The 17,264-nt window shown below is 57.6% G+C and overlaps 5 protein-coding genes across 8 annotated transcripts in view; 2 read left to right on the top strand and 3 right to left on the bottom strand.

Annotated features, from left to right (window-relative positions):
- SIAE (sialic acid acetylesterase) overlaps positions 1-1,446 on the top strand; it is a 4,824-nt gene extending 3,378 nt beyond the window's left edge. Inside the window, exons 7-9 of the mRNA XM_014961051.1 lie at positions 147-301; positions 379-574; positions 657-1,446. Coding sequence (XP_014816537.1) covers positions 147-301; positions 379-574; positions 657-941 — 636 coding nt within the window. The 3' untranslated portion in view covers positions 942-1,446. The remainder of the gene's footprint in view (positions 1-146; positions 302-378; positions 575-656) is intronic.
- A 430-nt stretch (positions 1,447-1,876) lies between these two features.
- Positions 1,877-5,566, bottom strand: PANX3 (pannexin 3). The gene is made up of 5 exons (XM_014961071.1): positions 5,074-5,566; positions 3,766-3,908; positions 3,456-3,670; positions 2,662-3,314; positions 1,877-2,009 (listed from the first exon to the last, which is right to left on the bottom strand). Exons 1-5 carry the CDS (start codon positions 5,417-5,419, stop codon positions 1,948-1,950), a joined length of 1,419 nt encoding a protein of 472 aa, XP_014816557.1. The 5' UTR covers positions 5,420-5,566; the 3' UTR covers positions 1,877-1,947.
- Positions 5,567-6,323: 757 nt separating this feature from the next.
- RPUSD4 (RNA pseudouridylate synthase domain containing 4) lies at positions 6,324-9,661 on the bottom strand. Its single transcript, XM_014961070.1, has 7 exons — positions 9,456-9,661; positions 9,133-9,298; positions 7,843-8,044; positions 7,530-7,623; positions 7,284-7,434; positions 6,965-7,062; positions 6,324-6,832 (listed from the first exon to the last, which is right to left on the bottom strand). Exons 1-7 carry the CDS (start codon positions 9,615-9,617, stop codon positions 6,647-6,649), a joined length of 1,059 nt encoding a protein of 352 aa, XP_014816556.1. The 5' UTR covers positions 9,618-9,661; the 3' UTR covers positions 6,324-6,646.
- HYLS1 (hydrolethalus syndrome 1) lies at positions 9,639-15,505 on the top strand. Of its 3 annotated transcripts, none has more exons than XM_014961072.1 (2): positions 9,639-9,844; positions 14,386-15,505. In XM_014961072.1, the coding sequence occupies exons 1-2, from the start codon at positions 9,737-9,739 to the stop codon at positions 15,232-15,234; spliced, it is 957 nt and encodes a 318-aa protein (XP_014816558.1). In that variant the 5' UTR covers positions 9,639-9,736; the 3' UTR covers positions 15,235-15,505. The 3 variants fall into 3 exon arrangements, 2 of the variants coding, with proteins under 2 accessions (XP_014816558.1, XP_014816559.1); XR_001414033.1 differs by lacking the exon at positions 14,386-15,505 and adding an exon at positions 10,688-10,823 and having other exon boundaries at positions 9,786-9,844; XM_014961073.1 differs by lacking the exon at positions 9,639-9,844 and adding an exon at positions 11,312-11,440.
- On the bottom strand, positions 10,117-17,264 carry PUS3 (pseudouridylate synthase 3). 2 transcript variants are annotated; one of them, XM_014961066.1, is made up of 5 exons: positions 17,253-17,264; positions 12,867-13,290; positions 11,172-11,731; positions 10,636-10,826; positions 10,117-10,560 (listed from the first exon to the last, which is right to left on the bottom strand). In XM_014961066.1, the coding sequence occupies exons 2-5, from the start codon at positions 13,251-13,253 to the stop codon at positions 10,235-10,237; spliced, it is 1,464 nt and encodes a 487-aa protein (XP_014816552.1). In that variant the 5' UTR covers positions 13,254-13,290; positions 17,253-17,264; the 3' UTR covers positions 10,117-10,234. The 2 variants fall into 2 exon arrangements, with proteins under 2 accessions (XP_014816552.1, XP_014816553.1); XM_014961067.1 differs by lacking the exon at positions 17,253-17,264 and adding an exon at positions 14,080-14,360.

The raw sequence follows: 17,264 nt of genomic DNA, 5'->3' as shown, positions 1-17,264 counted from the left end.
GGGGGGGGCGGGTTATCCATCCTTTCGCACGTCCAAGGCAGCAGGAGGGAGAGGATGCCGTAAATGCAGAATCCCGGGCAAGGACCACAGCAGTCAGTTTGGGGAGGGATGGCTGAGCTGCTTCCATCCCTTCCTCTGCCTTGCAGTTGTCCACCTACCGCCGGCAGAGCCCGGACGACAGCTTCGCCCGTCTCCGCTGGCACCAAACAGCCGATCTGGGGGTTGTCCCCAATGCCAGGCTGCCTGGCACCTTCATGGCCGTGGCGATGGACCTCTGTGATGAGCACTCACCCTACGGCAGGTAAGTCCCGGGCGGCAGGGACACAGGGATGAAGCCATGGGCTACCAACCTCACACCTCCCTCCTCTTCCTCGGCAGTGTCCACCCCCGGGACAAGCAGAACGTGGCCCACCGGCTGCAGCTGGGTGCCAGGGCTGTGGCATACGGGGAGAAGGATGTGGTTTTCCAGGGGCCATACCCAACCCGGGCCATCCTGGAGGTGACCAAGGGCCTGCTGAACCTCACTTACAGCCAGGAGCTCGTTTGCCGTCAGAGGGACACGCGGGCGTTTGAGGTGAGCGGAGGAAGGGGGAGAGCTTCCCCCTGGGGCTGAAAAGGGAAGCCCCCGCCTTGACGGAGGTGTCTCCCCCCACCAGGTCTACTGCTCCACGCCGTGCAGGTGGCTGCCAGCACCCGTGGTGGCAGTGGGGTCCCGCACAGTGACGCTGGCCCTGGCTGGCTGCGGGAGGCTGGTGCTCGCCCTGCGCTACGCCTGGGCCGAGTGGCCCTGCGACTACCAGTCCTGCGCCCTCTATAACACCCAGGGGCTGCCTGCACCCCCCTTCATCCTGGATGCCTTGCCTGTGGGGGGAACCCCGGGGCACCCCGAGTCCCCTGCAGAGAGGGAGCTGCTTCTGCTCCCTGGCTCCAGCTTCTCTTAGGCGAGGGGATGGCAGAGGGAGCTCAGACCTTTCGCGAAGCGGTTCCAGGGCTGCTGGCATCCTGCCTTTCCGATTTGGGGAGGCAGCTGGCTTGATTACTGTCTTACTAATTAAACACTTCCCTGCTCCTCTTTGGCCTGAAGTCAAGGCTGCAGGGGGGGAAAAAAATAATTATAAAGCAAGCCAATTTAAAATTAAATTTATGAAAAATTATGTTAAGACAAGCAGGAGGACACAGGGATGGGAGTTTAACTGCTGCTCCCCCATGCCTGCAGAGCTGGTCAACCCCCCACCCCGAACCCATCGGGGCACCCTGACCCCCATGACAAGGTGCTGGCAGGATCCAGGGGCCCCACTCTGTGGGATGGGGATGGGGAGAGAGAACCCCTGCCAAACAAAACCCCACAACCAAATGCTAAGGCTGGGGCTGGGACATGGAGCTGCAGAGGGCGCGTTGCTTTGTGGCCTTCCACCTCCCTGCACTAATAAATAGGTGATAAACCAGCTCATTTTATTCTTGGATATTTTTTTCCCTTCAGAGGCACATCCCTTAGCCCTCCGTTCCCCGCATCCTGCTGTAAAAAAGCAGGGAATTTTGTGGGGAAGAGGCACAACGTAGCACCCAGCGCTCAGAATAAGCCATGAGAGAGTCTCTGCACAATCATAGATTCGTTGGAGTTGGAAGGGACCTTAAAGATCATCGAGTTCCAACCCCCCTGCCCTGGGCAGGGACACCTCCCACCAGACCAGGTTGCTCAAAGCCCCGTCCAGCCTGGTCTTGAATGAAAAAAAATGATTGTTTAACCTTTTTTTGCTGGCAAATCGTATGTAAGAAGGGGAAACCCAAATGCAGGAAGAGCTCAGCCCGGCCACCACTGTCGCGTTACAGACATCACCCCACCAGGCTGTTATCAAAACCAGAGTTTAATGTGCTCAAGAGACCACTGGCAACAAGGAATTGGATCAAACTGGATCCCAGTAGACCAACTGGACAGGTCCCAAGGGGTCAGGCAGAGCCAAGCGAGTCCCGGGACGCTTTTCCCATCATCTCCACTCCAGGCTTTGCTTCTGGGCAAGGGGGAGAGGAAGAGAAGGAATTTAATTAACTGGGCAATCGCAAACTGGGATCTTGGGTTTTCTCTGCCAGCGTATGACTAGCCTGAGAGCCAGTTGTGCTAGCCCTGCAGTTGCCATGCCAACGAGGATGCTAAATACAGCTCAATCTGGGTGTTTTTGTTAAAAACCACAGCCCTCAAAACTGGATCCAGGGCCATGAAATATGCCCAGGCAGCCTGGGCCAGGTCTGAGATCCCTGTTAGACCACATCCTTGGCAGCAGCCCACTAGGATTTGAATCTCCCCGCTCCCAGCAGGCTGGGCTGCTCCCTCTGCCAAAAGTGGGGACCCCCCCTCCCCGGCCCCCTGGTTTTCCCAGAGCTTGGATTTAAGCCGTAGGCTCTCCGCTTTCCGTTCCTATAGCAACTCCTGCCCACGGCTGGGCTCGCAGTAGCATCACATCCCGCCTGCCAGAACCCATCCCCGGCTGCAAATGGAGCCATCACTCCCCCCACAGCCCCACAACTCTCCCCCAAAAAACCTCAAGGTCTTGGCAAAGGGTTTAGGGCCCCAGTGGATGGATCCGGCCTCAGCCCCTGGGTGGGATCTGGCTGTGGAGGAGCCAAGAGGAGAGCGGAGAAGTCTTCTCTACTGAAAAAGCCTACCTAGAGCTCCACCGTTGGGGAGGAACACGCTGCCGTCGGCCTCGGGGGGTTTGGGCCTGGTGATCTCCAGCCCGGCCAGCAGCGTCATGAAGTCAACGACGGTGTCAATGTCCTCCTTGTTGGCGGTGGCTTCCCTCAAGGCGCTGACGGCATTGAGGCGGCCGAAGGAGGTCAGCTTGGAGATGTTGGCCCGGAGGAAGAGGAGGATGACGTTGAGGTCATTGACGGGGCAGGTGAGCATCTTGCGGCTGAGGAGGTCAAAGGCGGGCAGCATCTCATAAATGGAGAGCAGCCCCTTGTCCCACTGGCAGAGCTGCAGGGCGTTGTAGATGACAACAGGCATGAGGAGGACATAGATGCCCCCAACCGAGAGGCTGATGAGCTGGAAGACGGAGAAGAAGACCAGCTTGCAGGGGATGAGCGGGGGGATGTGGGGCTCCTCCTGGAGCAGCCCCGTTTTGATGGAGCAGTTGAACTCATCCTGGAAGAAGATGTTGAGGTGGAGGAAGACCAGGTAGAGGCAGGTGGCAGCCAAGAACAAGAGCAGCAGCAGGTTCCTCAGGATGTAGATGAACACCAGGGAATGGGCGTGCTGTTTGCAGGTGAGGTAGCGCTCCAGCAACGGGAACTCAAAATACCTCTCCCGGCGAGCCCTGGGGGCAGAGGGGACACAGTGGGGACTTAGGGACACCCCCCAAACCGAGTCGCTTCACCGAAGTCCACCCTGAACGTGGCCACAGCCACACCACATGGAGGGATTAGGGAGGAACACGGTGACCAGTCGGTGGCCTCACCTCTCGTATTCCTCCCAGAATCGCTCCGGCTCGGTGCTGGCCTGCTGGACCTTCCTCATGTGCTGCACCAGGCGCACGGAGCGGTTGTAGGATTTGTCCAGCTCATCGATGATGAAAAGGAGGTCAGAGTGGAGGGCTGGGGCGGCTGCGTAACGCCACAGCAGGTAGGGCAGGTACATGAGAACTGCCACCACCAGCAGTGAGTAGGGGAAGACCTGGGAGAAGGAGACAAGCGGGCGCTGAGTAGTTTCACCTCTGCTGCTCACCCAGGTGGGACCTGAGGGCACCCAGATGTGAGCTTGAGCCATACCTTGAGAGCCCAGAGGGACTTGGTGATTGCGTGTCCCTCGGCGTCGAAGCCATGGTGGAGGAGGGAGTCCCAGCAAGCTGTGTCGACATAGGCAGACTGCTTCCCCGTGAAGTTGGTGGGCGAGAAGCAGCTGATCTGTGAGCCTAGGGTGAGGAGAAGGGGGGACCTCAGCCACACAGCTCTGCTGAGCATGGGCAAGCGCTCCGCAGCTGGGTGCCCGCAAGTTACAGGAGGGTGAGTACACCTAAGGCATCACTTTGAATTCAAAAGGCCTTTTTCACACTCATTTTGGATGTGTCCTTCCTCACCGCTGCCTTCTCCAGCAAGGACTTTTCCATCACTTCCCAAACACAAACCCTTTGAGCATGGCTGTGGGTACACAGCGGGGTGGAATTAGAGACTGGCCAGAAACCGGAGTCAAACCAAATCCCCAGGGGCAGCAACAGGATGTCAGCTGAGGCCAGATTTAGCCTGAGGTCAGGAGACAGCATCAATGCAACCCTCTGTGCTGCCTGGCAAACACCAGCAGGACATATTCCCTCAGGTGCCCTGCCAGCATCCTCCTCCTCCAGCTTGGAAGGAGCCATGCGGCACCCAAAGGTGCTGGGGGCAAGCAGCCGAGGTGGGGCATCAATTCACCGCCAGTCCTGGGGCTTAGCACAGCTGCTCCCAGGCTTTCCCAGCAACCCATAATCCATTAAAATCCATCAAGAAATATCCCCAAAACAGAACGGTTCCTAAAATGGCATTTCCAGGCTGCCCCGCCTCAGACCACAATCACACTGGTGTGAATAGGGCAAACCTACACTCAAGGGTTTGATGATTCAAGGATTGGAGCATCTCCCTTATGAGGAAAGACTGAGAGAGCTGGGACTCTTTAGTCTGGAGAAGAGAAGGCTGAGGGGAGACCTTATCAATGCTGACAAGTATCTCAAGGGAGGGTTGAAGGAGGAGGGAGCCAGACTCTTTTCAGTGGTTCCCAGTGAGAGGACGAGGGGCAACGGGCACAAGTTGGAACATAAGAGGTTCCACTCAAATAGGAGGAGAAACTTCTTTCCAGTGAGGGTGGCAGAGCCCTGGAACAGGCTGCCCAGGGAGGGTGTGGAGTCCCCTTCTTTGGAGATTTTCAAGCCCCGCCTGGATGCTCCTGAGTAACATGCTCTGACAAGTTCTAGGCAGTCCTGCTTCAGCAGGGGAGTTGGACTAGATGGTCTCTATGGTCCCTTCCAACTCTAAACATTCAGTGAAACACTGCCGGTGAGCACCCCCCCTGTCCCAAATATCCCTGTCGCCAAAGCGGGGACTCACCGGCAGAGAACTCCCGGGCGAAAGCCAACGAGACGAGGAAGAGGGGCAGCCCCACGGTGACGAACTTCAGGAGGCGATCGCTCGGCAGCTCCAGCCGCAGGCCCTTGGCTCGGGAACCGCCGGGATCGGGGAGGAGAGCGTCGGAGAGCATGTACTCGGCAGCCGTGTGCGAGAGGGACATTTTGCTAGTGAGGAAGAGGAGACGACGGCGACTGCTGCTGCTGCTGCTGCTGCCCGGGTGCTCTGGTGTCGTCTGAGGTGCGAGAAGCAACTTTGTGGGGCTGAAGGCACCGCTTGCCAAGCACTCTGTACCAAGCAGCTGCAAATGACAGCTTAGACAGTGCATTAAATCGGCTGGTAATTACAGGGGGAAGCCTTTTCACAAATAGCTTGCCCCAAAATAGAAAAAAAACCCCACCCCAGCAGCAGCGGCACCGGGCTGGGAAGGGAGCATTCCTGCCCAGCTGTAGCTCCCCGGCTCCTCGTGGTTTTACATCCCTCTCTCATAAGCAGATGTATTTCTGGTGGCACTTCCAAGGGGTGTGGGGCTCCCCGGCTATTTTCGCCCTGTGTGAGGAGCGGGGAGGCAGTGGACAGGACATTACCCTACTGAAAGCCCCAGCCTTGTGGGGTACAAAGAACCCTTTCCTGCTCCCAAAGCTGCCGCCAGCCCTGAGCTTTTGGGGACAGGCCAAGAGACACCCAACGCTGGTGGCTGCAATTTTTGAGGCAGAACATCAGCTGCGGTTCCTCAGCTTTTCAAACTCATCCCTCGCCCCACGCTGGGACACGGGGGAAGGAACCCGGCTCCAAGCCAAGCTCCCGAGAGGGATCCAAATAAAAAGACCTAGAATAAGCAAGAGGGAAATCGGAAGGGGCAGTGGGATAAAGTTTTGCCCGGCAGCGTAGTCACCCCCCAAAACCCCTGCTGACACTGCTGGCAGTGCAGAGCGGAGGGAGTCCCGGAGCTGCTCAGCCAAGCCGAGTGGGGGAACTCCCCGTGCAGTCTCTGGGCACAGCACAAAAACCCCACAGCCGCTGCCAAATTGCACTTTCGATGGATTTTTGAATGAAGGGAGTCTCCAGATTTGAGCGTGGAATGCCAGGGCATGAGGGAGAGGCTGCTGAACAGCCCTGGAGGGGTGAGTAACGGTCCTCAAGCCGGGAGGGACTGCACCCAGGGACGCTTAAACCTGCCCAGGGACTGAGATCTGCCTGGCCCGAGCACAGAGAGACACCAACCCTTCACCTCAGGAGGAACTGGATCTTTTATTGCTCAGAGACAACTTCAAAACACAGATGGGGCAAAGCCCAGCTCCTACCTTGCCCCATTTGTCCCATTAAAAGTCTCTTCAGCACACCCAGCCACTTCTCTGCACCAAATTGGGCAGGAAGCTCACGCAGGTACCTGGTTTGAAGCCAGTAACACCAGTACTGACAGAGGAGGGCTCTGGCAGGCGACAGAGACCCCAGGCTTCATCACACTGCTGGCTCCAAGGCGGACACTGCTACAGAGCAGCTGGATCCACCGCTGCCAAATGCTGGAGATGTGGTGACAGTCGGTCCTGCCTTGTTACTCATTAGCAATGTCCAGCTCCAGCTTCTGCAGAGTTTTTTGGAAGAAGGGGGGCAGCTTGCAGATGAGGTCTATCCGCTGGCCCAGGGGCAGGGAGAGCCGGTGGGCGTGGAGGTGGAGGGGGAGGTGACGAGCCTTGCTCTGCTCCAGCTTCAGCCTCTTCAAGGTGATTTCAGGAAGTTTCTGCGATGAGGGCAAAAAATGTCACTTCCACAATCCTCACCCTGGCCTTTAAAACCCCAGCCCAGGGAGGGCTGTGGGACACAAAGGGACCACCCAGCCCTGGATCCCCCTCCGAGACAGGACCCACCTTACCTGGGGTGCCAGCTTGCTCCAGTGCGAATATTTGTGATCCCCCAGGATGGGGCACCCCAACCCATAGGCCAGGTGAACCCGGATCTGGTGCTTCACCCCTGAGGAAGGAAGGGGAAGAGGAGAAACGTGACCGTTGCCAAAATCTCCAGCAGCAAACCATCACCCCAGAGCGGCTCATTCCCAGAGCCTTAGCCCAAAAAAGGATTTCAGTTGTGTATAATGACGCATTCCCGCTTCTAGCGCTGCTCTTGGCTGCCGAGCTGCACACAAAGCAGACCAGTAGCCCACACAACCCCAGGGACACCCAGCCAGGCCTCACCCGTGATGGGCTGGAGCTCCAGCAGGGAGCAGGCGGAGGAGGTAGCCAGTCGGCGGTACCGCGTCACAGCGATTTCGGCGTTGCGGTTCTTGCGGATTTTCACCACCTTCCCGTCCTCCGGAGACAGGCGGTAGTTGGGGGCCAGTGTCATCTGAACAGCAGTGAGAGGGTGAGCCCACGGGAAGGCAGGAGGGGATGCCGGGGAGCACGAGGCCAAAACGGTGGCCCAGAGGACACGTGGCTCACCTTGTAGTGTGACTGGTGGCTCCGCACCTCCTTCTCCACGATGGGGATCTCCACAATGCCCTCAGCGGGGTCTGGGTCCCCCAGGCTAATGGCCCTGGGGAGGGAAAGCAGAGGTCTGTGGAGCTCCAGCAGGAAGGGAACCGTTCCCTCATCCCCTCTCCCCACAACCCAGCTCCATAAAAAGACGCTTGAGGGAAGACAAGCAAACACCCACAACTTCCACAAAGCTCCACACCCTGGTAACTACCCCTCTGCTCCTTCTTCAAACCCTACGGGCCCTTCAAAACTGCTTCTCCACCCAAACCTTTCCTACCAGTAGATCTTCTCCACCTGACGAGTTTTGAAGAGAAGACGGATCCTGTCTGCCACCTCCTTGTTCCGTGCCAGCACCATCACACCCGTGGTCTCTTTGTCCAGCCGGTGGCAGAGGTGGAGGGGTTCAGCTTTCATGTTCTCCAACATCTTGGCCAAAATTGGCAGCACGTCAGCGATGCAATTCTTGATCCCAGGACCACCTACGTAATGCACAGACTGGTGACACCAGGGGAGACATTCATCTTCCCCAAATTATGCCCAAAATGCAAGACAAAGCCTGTGATCTAACGGTGACAGACTCCCTGTGTCTCTCCCTGGGAAGGAAAACCTCAGCACAGGGAGGACAGAGAAAGAGACATCATCTACCTGGACTTGGGTAAAGCACAAAACACTATACCAAACAAAATCCTGGTCTCTAAACCGAGGAGACATGAATTTGACAGAAAGAGCACTCGATGGATCAGGAACTGGCTGGATGGTTGCACTCAAAAGGCTGTGGTCAATGGCTCGATGTCCAAGTAGCGACCAGTGACGAGTGAGGGCATCCTCAGCAAGACTGATGCGGAAACCAAGCTGTGTGGTGACACGCTGGAGGGAAGGGATGCCATCCAGAGGGACTGGGACAGGCTGGAGAGCTGGGTTCAACCAGGCCAAGTGCAAGGTCCTGCACCTGGAACGGAGCAACCCCAAGCACAAATCCTGGCTGGGTGGAGAATGGATTGAGAGCAGCCCTGAGAAGGACTTGGGGGTGTTGGTGGATGAGAAGCTCAACATGCCCTGGCAAAGTGCGTTGGCAACCCAGAAACCCCCTGCACCCTGGGGTACAACCACAGCAGCGTGGCCAGCAGGGCGAGGGTGGTATTCTGCTCCTCCGCTCTGGGGAGACACACCACCCCCAGTGCTGCCTCCAGCTCTGGAGACATAAAAAGGACATGGACCTGTTGGAGCGGGGCCAGAGGAAGCCACAGAGATGCTGGGAGTGCTGTGAGGACAGGCTGAGAGAGTTGGGGGGGTTCAGCCTGGAGAAGAGAAGGCTCTGGGGAGACATCAGAGCCCCTTCCAGTCCCTAGAGGGGCTCCAGAGAAGCTGTGGCTGCCCCATCCCTGGAGGGGTTCAAGGCCAGGCTGGATGGAGCTTTGAGCAACCTGGTCTGGTGGGAGGTGTCCCTGCCCAGGGCAGGGGGTTGGAGCTGGGTGGCCTTTGAGGTCTCTGCCAACCCCAGCAATCCTGCGATCCTGTCATCCCCCCTCAGCGCCATGGAGCCGTTTCCCCCACGGCTTTCCCTCACCGTGCACGGGAAGGCCGTAGGGTTTGTTGATGGCCACGATCTCCTCGTTCTGGTACAGGGTCCCCTGCTTGAGCACTTTGGCCAGGACGTTGGGGTGAACCTGCTGCAGCCGCTTGCTCAGCGCGGCCAGTTCCCGCACCCGCCTCCGCGCTGGGTCCCCGGGGGTCTGCGGAGAGAACCAAACCGGCGGGGGAGGGAGGAACGGCCGGGAGGGGAGACCCCAGACCGACATCGGCCATGTGTGCCGGTCCGGCGGGGGGCGCGGTGCACGCCGGGATTTGTAGTCCCGTCCCTCAGGGCCCGCCACGGCATCCTCCTCTCACCTCTCGCTTCTCCTCCTCGCTCTTCCGCGCCCGCAGCCGCTTCGCCAGCCCCTCAGCCCGCAGGCCCTCCTCCGCTGCCGCTCGCCCGCCGCCGACGGTACCCAGCGCCCGGGCCAGGCCCGCCGAGGCCTGCCGCCACCGCCCTCCACCGCTCGCCGCCATCTTCCTCCCTCCGTCCCCTCCTTCCCCTCCGGGCCAATGGCGACCGCGCGGAGGCGATACTCCGGCCTGCGCGTCCAATCGGAAAGGGGCGGCCAGCCGAGCGACAGCCGCACCGCTCAATGGGAACGGGGCGAGGGGCGGGCTCAGTCGGTGGTTTAAACGGTCGGCGACGGTTGGCGGCCGGTAACGGTCGCGGCGGGAGGACGAGAGCGGCCAGACCCTGTCAGGTACCGGTTGGGAACATATGGGCCCTGTCAGGGCTCGGAGAGTCCTGTCGGGTGCCGGGGGTGGGGCGTGCGGGCCTCGCGGGGAGGCCTCGCAGGCGGGCGGGCCCGGGCTGCCTCAGCCCCGTGCATCCCAGTATATCCCAGTACATCCCAGTATATCCCAGTACAGCCTCAGCACTCACCCCCCGCAGCGAGGTGAGTGGCTCTGAGGGGTCCGAGGCACCCCCCACCATCCCCTCCCAGATCGGCACGCAGTAGCACTCCAGAAAAGCTCGAGTTTTCTTGAAATTTATAAAAATAGCACTGGAAAACTCCCTATTTTTTTCTTAATTAATAAAAAAAAAATATAAGTGAAGCGGTCACCTGGCCTTCTCCCACCAAGGTGACCTGTCACTCGATGTCGACGCAGACCCTCTTGGGAGGCTGCTGAGTGGCACTGCTGTTCCCGGGGGCATGGCGGCGGTGGCCACCCTTGGTCTCCAGGGGCTCCTGGTCCCTGTCTTCATCCATGTCCCCCGCCTGCCCCGGGTCCTGGGGGGGCTCGATGCGGCCCCTCCGCACGAAGTGGCGGATTCGGGCCTCCAGCCCCTGGCACTTGGGACGGGTCAGTAAAGGCTTGTAGGTGCGAGCTTGAACACCTTCCACAAAGCTGCTGACCTGGCTGCAGAGTGGAGGCTTCATCTCTCCCCAGGGGACGGTCGTGCTGTTCCCCGAGCCTGTGATATAATTGAGAAAACATCAGTGGTTTTGTTTAATTACCCCCATCCCGAGGTATTGCCGCAATCCCTTACTTTCTCTGGTCACCATGGGAGCAGTGTCTAACCCTCCCAACATGTTCCGCAGCACTTGAGTTTTGACTGCGTGGTTGGCCCAGAGCTGCTGCAGGTGGGTGACGTTGAACTCCTGCACTTCTTGGTCATAGAGCCACTGGAGGTTTTCGAAGGCACAGTCGTACAGGACGAGGGGAAACTCAACTGCCATGCTAGGGAAAAGGAGAGCAGGTGTTACCCGGAGCTGTCTGGAGGGATGCTGTGACAAAAAAAACCTCATGCAGCAGTGCATCAGCCTGTCCCTTCTGCCTAAAACTGCCCTTTTACAAAGCTTTTTCCACTAAAAACTGAATTAGTTTAACAAACGCCAAGGACTAAAGGCATCGAAAGCTTGTCCAAGAGCAAGAAAAGCAGGATTCTTATGCATACCTCCCAGAGAGGCTGCTGGCAGCTTCCTTCTGTATTGTGAGAGACTTTGCAGGCTGGCAGAGATGTGGTTTGCCAGCAGCACTTCACTTTGCAAAGCAGCCCAGGAGGTTTTCCCAAGCTCTCCATACCTGTACTGTGGTTTTTGGGGATTCTTCTCCACATCCAGCAGCTCGTCAATGATCTCCGGCCTCTCCATCCTCTGCCCAATGAGGAAGAGGATGGCCATCATGCAGCGGACTTGGTGATACAGGAAGGCCTGTCCCGTCACTTCAAACTGGCACAGACGGAAGGGATCCTGTGGCCCAGTTTCAACTCCTCTCTCCACCCACGTCACTCCAGCACTGAGGATCGTTCTCTGGAAGTTGACCACCCCGTTGGCGACGTCCATTTTACACAGGTTACGGAAATCGTGGGTCCCCACGTACCTCTGGGCTGCAGCGTCCATGAGGGCGACATCCAGGTTGGCACAGGGGAAGAAATACCGATAAGTCCTCTTGAGGCAGCTGAACCGGGCACTGAAATCAGGCTCCACGGGGGCCCAGGCCAGGACACGGATGTCGGGTGGGAGCACCCTGTTCAGAATATGGGTGTAGCGGAGCTCCTCCTCCCCCTCGCTCTTGCCTTCCGAGTCATGGCCGTTTAGCTTCTTCCCCTCTGCCAGGTTGGAACGGAGATCGAGGGAAATCACCTGCACAGGGAGGGAAGCCAGGATTAGATGGCAGATGGGTGGATTTGGCGTATCAAGCCACATCTTCCTACACCACTGTGAAATAAATTCAGGATCTCCTACAGATGAAGGTGTTTTAAATCAGGCGATCTTACCCCTCCTTCCTGCGGGTAGAGCTGCAAGTGCCTCTGCTGAGGATCCGAGCAGATGCTACGGATTCCTTTAATAAAACAGAGAAAGTTGCAGACTGCCTACGTAGCATGATCTCGGAACAGCTTCAGCTTTAGTCACTGTTTTTTTAGGATATAATGTGTTTTTTTTTTTTTTTTTCCTTTTTGCTGGAGTTGAAGGCAGCAACATCCTGGCTGTCTGGGACACCTGGTTAATTAACACTGCAGGTGCCTGTGCACTTGACACAGCGCAAGAAAAGGCCATCCCTGCCTTTACTCCCTGCGGCTCATCTTGTGAAGGACAGCAGACAGCCCACTCGAGCCAAAATCTAAGCCAGCTCCGCTTCCTGAGGCAGGAGGGAAGGAGAGACTGGCCCAAGAGCAAAGCCATTGCAGCGCAGGAAGGGCTGTGCTCTCCCCGATGGCTCCGTGCCCACTCAGCCGGCCGACTCGCTCCTCTCCCTCCAGCTCCCACTCCCACGCTCCCTTCCGCTCGCTGCAGCTCCCCTCAGCCCCTTCTGCGCAGGAATTCAGCTGCCTGACTCCTCAGGAAGCTATCCAGTTCTTGGGTTTATTTTTTGGGTTTTTTTTTTTGGTGGGGTTAATAAGTTAAATCAGCTGAGAGGGCTCTGCCAAGAAAGGGGCATCTCCCCTTTTTTTTTTTTTTGGCAGTGCTAAGCTATTGGGGAAGCTGCAGCCTAAAACACATTTTATCCTCTCAAAACAGGCCCCGGAAAAAACCAAGCACTGACACAGGAAAAAAAGCAAACACTAATCAACACTTTGAGGGTCTAAAACCGTCACTCTGCGTGCAGGAAGCCATCGCCAGGCTCGCTTTCGGATTTAAAAGCTGATGGCTTTTAAAAAAAAATGAATCCAACCTGTGCTGTCACTGAGGGACAGTGATCCCACTGGATCACCATCCCACTGGATCACCGTCCCACAGAGGAGCCCAGAAATCCGGGAAAGCCTGGGGGGATCCTGACCTGTCCGAAGGCGCTGACTCCTTTGTCCGTGCGCCCGCAGCGGTGGTAGTTGGAGGTCTGTCTCTCATCTACCAGCCGCGTCTTCTTCAAGGCCTCAAACAACTTCTCCTCGATGGTGTTGCTGGTGTTCTCCTGGCTGGCAAAGCCCTGGTAGCCCCAGCCCAGGTAGGCAATCTTCAGTGCAACGTGCCTGCGTCCGTAAGCACCAAAATCAAATGGCCGTTGTTGGCGTTTCTTGGCTTTCCCAGGAGCTGGAGGAGCCTCTCTTTTCCCACTCCTCTCCTTGTCCTCCTGGAGCTTATTCTGCAGCCGCTTCACCTCCTCTTCCAGCTCCTGCACCCTCTTCAGGAGTTGCTCTTCGTTGGTAGCCGTGCTTCCCTCAGCCATGGCCACTGTCTTGGAGCCTTAATTAGTTGCTCGGGGTCTGCAGGGAAAGAAAGAAATCAGGGTTTTGCATCTTTATGTGGTTTTTATTACACCAAGAGGCTTGCTCTAAAATCATTTTTACCAGCAGAATAACTCTTTGTATTTTTAACTCCTCAATGTTCCTAGCAGAGCATGGGAAGGGCCGAGGCAGCTCAGCTGGGCCAGCTTCGCTTTACTCAAGTCTCTTTTTTGGCACTTTTGAATCACTCCTTCCCCTGGCCGCGGGATGGGACCTGCTCTGTCAGCCCAGGCACGGCAGCGGCACGTTCCCTGCTGGCCTTTTGCTACCCGCGCCGGAGCCGTCACGGAGCCCTTTCCATTTTCACACCGCGCTCAGCCAGCATCAACACTTCAGACAGCCCGCTAACGGCTGCCACTCATCCCGCCGCACCATCTGCTCCAACATTTCCGAACCGCGCCATGAAAACTTGCATTTTTATTTTTTTTTTTTTCCAACCCTTAAAGATATCCCAAACCTGTGGAGGGGGTGGAAACCGGGCCCGGATCCCTTTTCGCTGCAGATTTGAGCAGATTAAAAGAGTCTTTGGGCTTTGATAGACAACATATAAAAAAGCACCTAAAGGCTGTGCTGAGCCTTCTCCCCTCTGGGTGTAGATTAAATCTCTCCCCAGGTTAAATTACAACTAGATATAGTGATTTTTAAAAGAAGAGGTAGAAGGGGAAAAATCATACACCTCTAATTAAATCTCTCCTTAAACTAAATCATGGCTAGATACTGTGTTTTTAAAAGAAAAGGTAGAAGTGGAAAATCATTATACACCTCTACCTGTCACTCAGTGTTTGTCCATCATCCCGTTAGTACTTTCTGTATCGCGTAATCGATTTTAGCATCATTTTCAAGCAGGAATGTTGGGGTTGCCTTGGAGGGGGCTTTCCAGCTGCATTTCCATTTGCTGTAGGGAAAGAGCCTTCTGCCGGTGGGGGGGAGGTTTAACGTTCCCAGACCCCCTTCTGATCCACCCCAACTTAAATCGACACTCTTCAACCCCAGAAGCTGAGAGTCAAACCCCATTTATATCTTTAGCTCAAACGTGCTGCAAGAAATTAACTGTGGGGGTTTATGTTTTTGCAGGATTCGCACATTTTGCTGGAAATCATGGAGGAGGCACTGGGAGTGGAGGAGGAGGAAGAGCTGGCGGCCACGCTGGCCCTGAGCCGGCTGTACCCCCAGCGAGGGGGCAGCCAGCATCTCTATACCGAGGCCTCCCCGGCTTTGGGGGTGCAGCTGCCCCCCCCTACATTTCCCGGGGAGCGGAGGGGATCCAGGAGGTTGGTAATGAAAAGGAAGGTGCTGAGGCACAGACCCGATGGAGGGGTTGAGGTCTGGGATGAGTCGGTGACCAGCGAGACGGAGAGCGACACTGAGCGTGGCAGCCAGAGGCAGAATCTGCTGCAGCCGAGGAGCAGCCCCGAGGAGAGCATCTCCGAGGGGGAATTCGAGAGCAGCAGCAGCAGCTCCCTCGATGACAGTGGGGACAGTCCCCCCTTTCTTCTTGAGGATTTCGACCGCCAGAGCTCTCCCGCTTCTCAGTACAGCACCGTGGCGGGACAGCCCAAATCCTTCATTCCTCCCCGCTTTGAACCGTTGGGCCGAAACCGGGGAAAAACCGACCCGGTGGCCAAATACTTTGAATATAAACGAGAATGGGGGAAGTTCCGGATCCCGGGGGAGGACGAGCGGCGAGAACTGCGCTGGGGCATCCGGGAGCAGATGCTCTGCAGGCCCCAGCTGCCCAGCAAACCACAGCACCCCTACGTCCCCAACGCCTACACCGTCCCCACCGAGAAGAAGAGGGCGGCCCTGCGCTGGGAGGTGCGCTGGGACCTGGCCAAGGGCCTCCTCCCCAGAAAAAACACCTCCTCCTCAACTCCTCCACACCCGACACCCAACCGCCCTCCTCAGGACCGTTTTCCTCCTTAAAATCCTCAATAGTTTGGACAAAAAAAATCCCCTTTTTGCACTTCTATGTGGGATTAAAACTCTTCCTGCTCCTTTCAGGGGAGCCAGGATGGGGGAGCAGACACCGAAAACCCACCCAGACTCCTCCAGTCTCGGGAGAAATAAGAACAGAATGAGCTGGGTGATTTATATTTTCTGAGTTGCTCCTGGGTTGCTGCGTGAGTCACAATGATGGTTTTATTTCTGCCGTCTCGGCAATATCTTTCTTTAATAAAGCGTGTGGTGAGGTTTGTGATCGTTCTGTGGGTTCATGAGAAACGCCTCCCAACCCCCTCGGGTTCCAGACATGTCCCTGCACCATCCAACTCTCAGCTCCCCTGCCCTTATTTTACCTCGTTTTTAAAAGAAATGAGCTTTAGGATGAAGTGAAGATATTGATGTGGGGAGGGACCCACACTTTGGCAGCTCTTGGGCAGTAAAGCACCTTGAAGCCATGGTGGGGCTGTTCCCAGCACCTGGGGGACCCCCACCACTACATAGGGTGGGTGTCTCTGTCCCTGTCCCCACCACCCCATGGTGGGTCTCTGCCCCTCCAGTACTCCATGGACCCCCAAAACCCTATGGGGGACAGTGCCAGTGCCCAAAAGGGTCCCTGTCCTCAAGAAAGACCCCCCCAAGCCCTATGGGGTCTCTGTCCTCAGTGCCCTGCAGACCCCTCTACCCCATAGTGGGGTCTCTACTCCCCCAGCACTTTAGAGACCCTCCCTAAAACCCCACGAGGGACAGTGACAGCACACTATAGGGCCGTGCTCCTCCAGCGTCCTGGGACATACACCCACACCCTACAGGGTCCCTGTCCATAGCACCCCAAGGACCCTCCCGCACCCCATGGGGGGTCTTCACCCCCCCAGCACTTTAGAGACCCCCCACAAAACCCAACCCTATGGGGGACAGTGACAGCACACTATAGGGCCGTGCTCCTCCAGCGTCCTGGGACATACACCCACACCCTACAGGGTCCCTGTCCATAGCACCCCAAGGACCCTCCCGCACCCCATGGGGGGTCTTCACCCCCCCAGCACTTTAGAGACCCTCCCTAAAACCCCACGAGGGACAGTGACAGCACACTATAGGGCCGTGCTCCTCCAGCGTCCTGGGACACACACCCACACCCTACAGGATCCCTCTCCCCAGTACTCCAGGAACCCCCCGCTACCCTATAGGGGGGTCTCTGCCCCCCCAGCACTCCAGGGAACCCCCAAAACCCTATAGAGGGGTCTCTGCCCCTCCAGCACTACAGGGACCCCTGCTACCCTATAGGGGGATCTCTGTGCCCCCAGCCCTCTAGGGACCCCCCAAAACCCTATAGAGGGGTCTCTGCCCCCCCAGCACTACAGGGACCCCTGCTACCCTATAGGGGGATCTCTGTGCCCCCAGCCCTCTAGGGACCCCCCAAAACCCTATAGAGGGGTCTCTGCCCCCCCAGCACTACAGGGACCCCTGCTACCCTATAGGGGGATCTCTGTGCCCCCAGCACTCCAGGGACGCCCCAAAACCCTATGGGGGACAGTGACAGCACCCTATAGGGCCCCTGCTCCTCCAGTATGCTAGGACCCCCACACCCCCTACAGGGTCCCTGTCCATAGCACCCCAAGGCCCCTCCCGCACCCCATGGGGGGTCTTCACCCCCCCAGCACTTTAGAGACCCCCCACAAAACCCAACCCTATGGGGGACAGTGACAGCACCCTATAGGCCCCTGCTCCTCCAGCGTCCAGGCCACACACCCACCCCCTACGGGGTCTCTGTCCCCAGCACTCCAGCGGGGGTCTCTGCCCCCCTAGCACCCCAGAGACCCCTCAACCCCTATGGGGTCCCTGCTCCTCCATCACCGTGGGGCCAACCCTCCCCTCAAAGTCCCTGTCCTCTGCAGGGGACACCTCCCTGCTCTACAGGGACCCTGTCCCCAGCACCCCAGGGACCCCCCCGCACCCCATTGGAGGGTCTCCGCCCCGGGTCCCCCCGCACCCCCCGCTCCTACCTGCGGCCCCGC

This window comes from Calidris pugnax, unplaced genomic scaffold, assembly GCF_001431845.1.
Source record: "Calidris pugnax isolate Ruff unplaced genomic scaffold, ASM143184v1 scaffold269, whole genome shotgun sequence".
NCBI lineage: Eukaryota > Metazoa > Chordata > Aves > Charadriiformes > Scolopacidae > Calidris > Calidris pugnax.
This window is presented reverse-complemented; position numbering and strand designations above follow the sequence as displayed.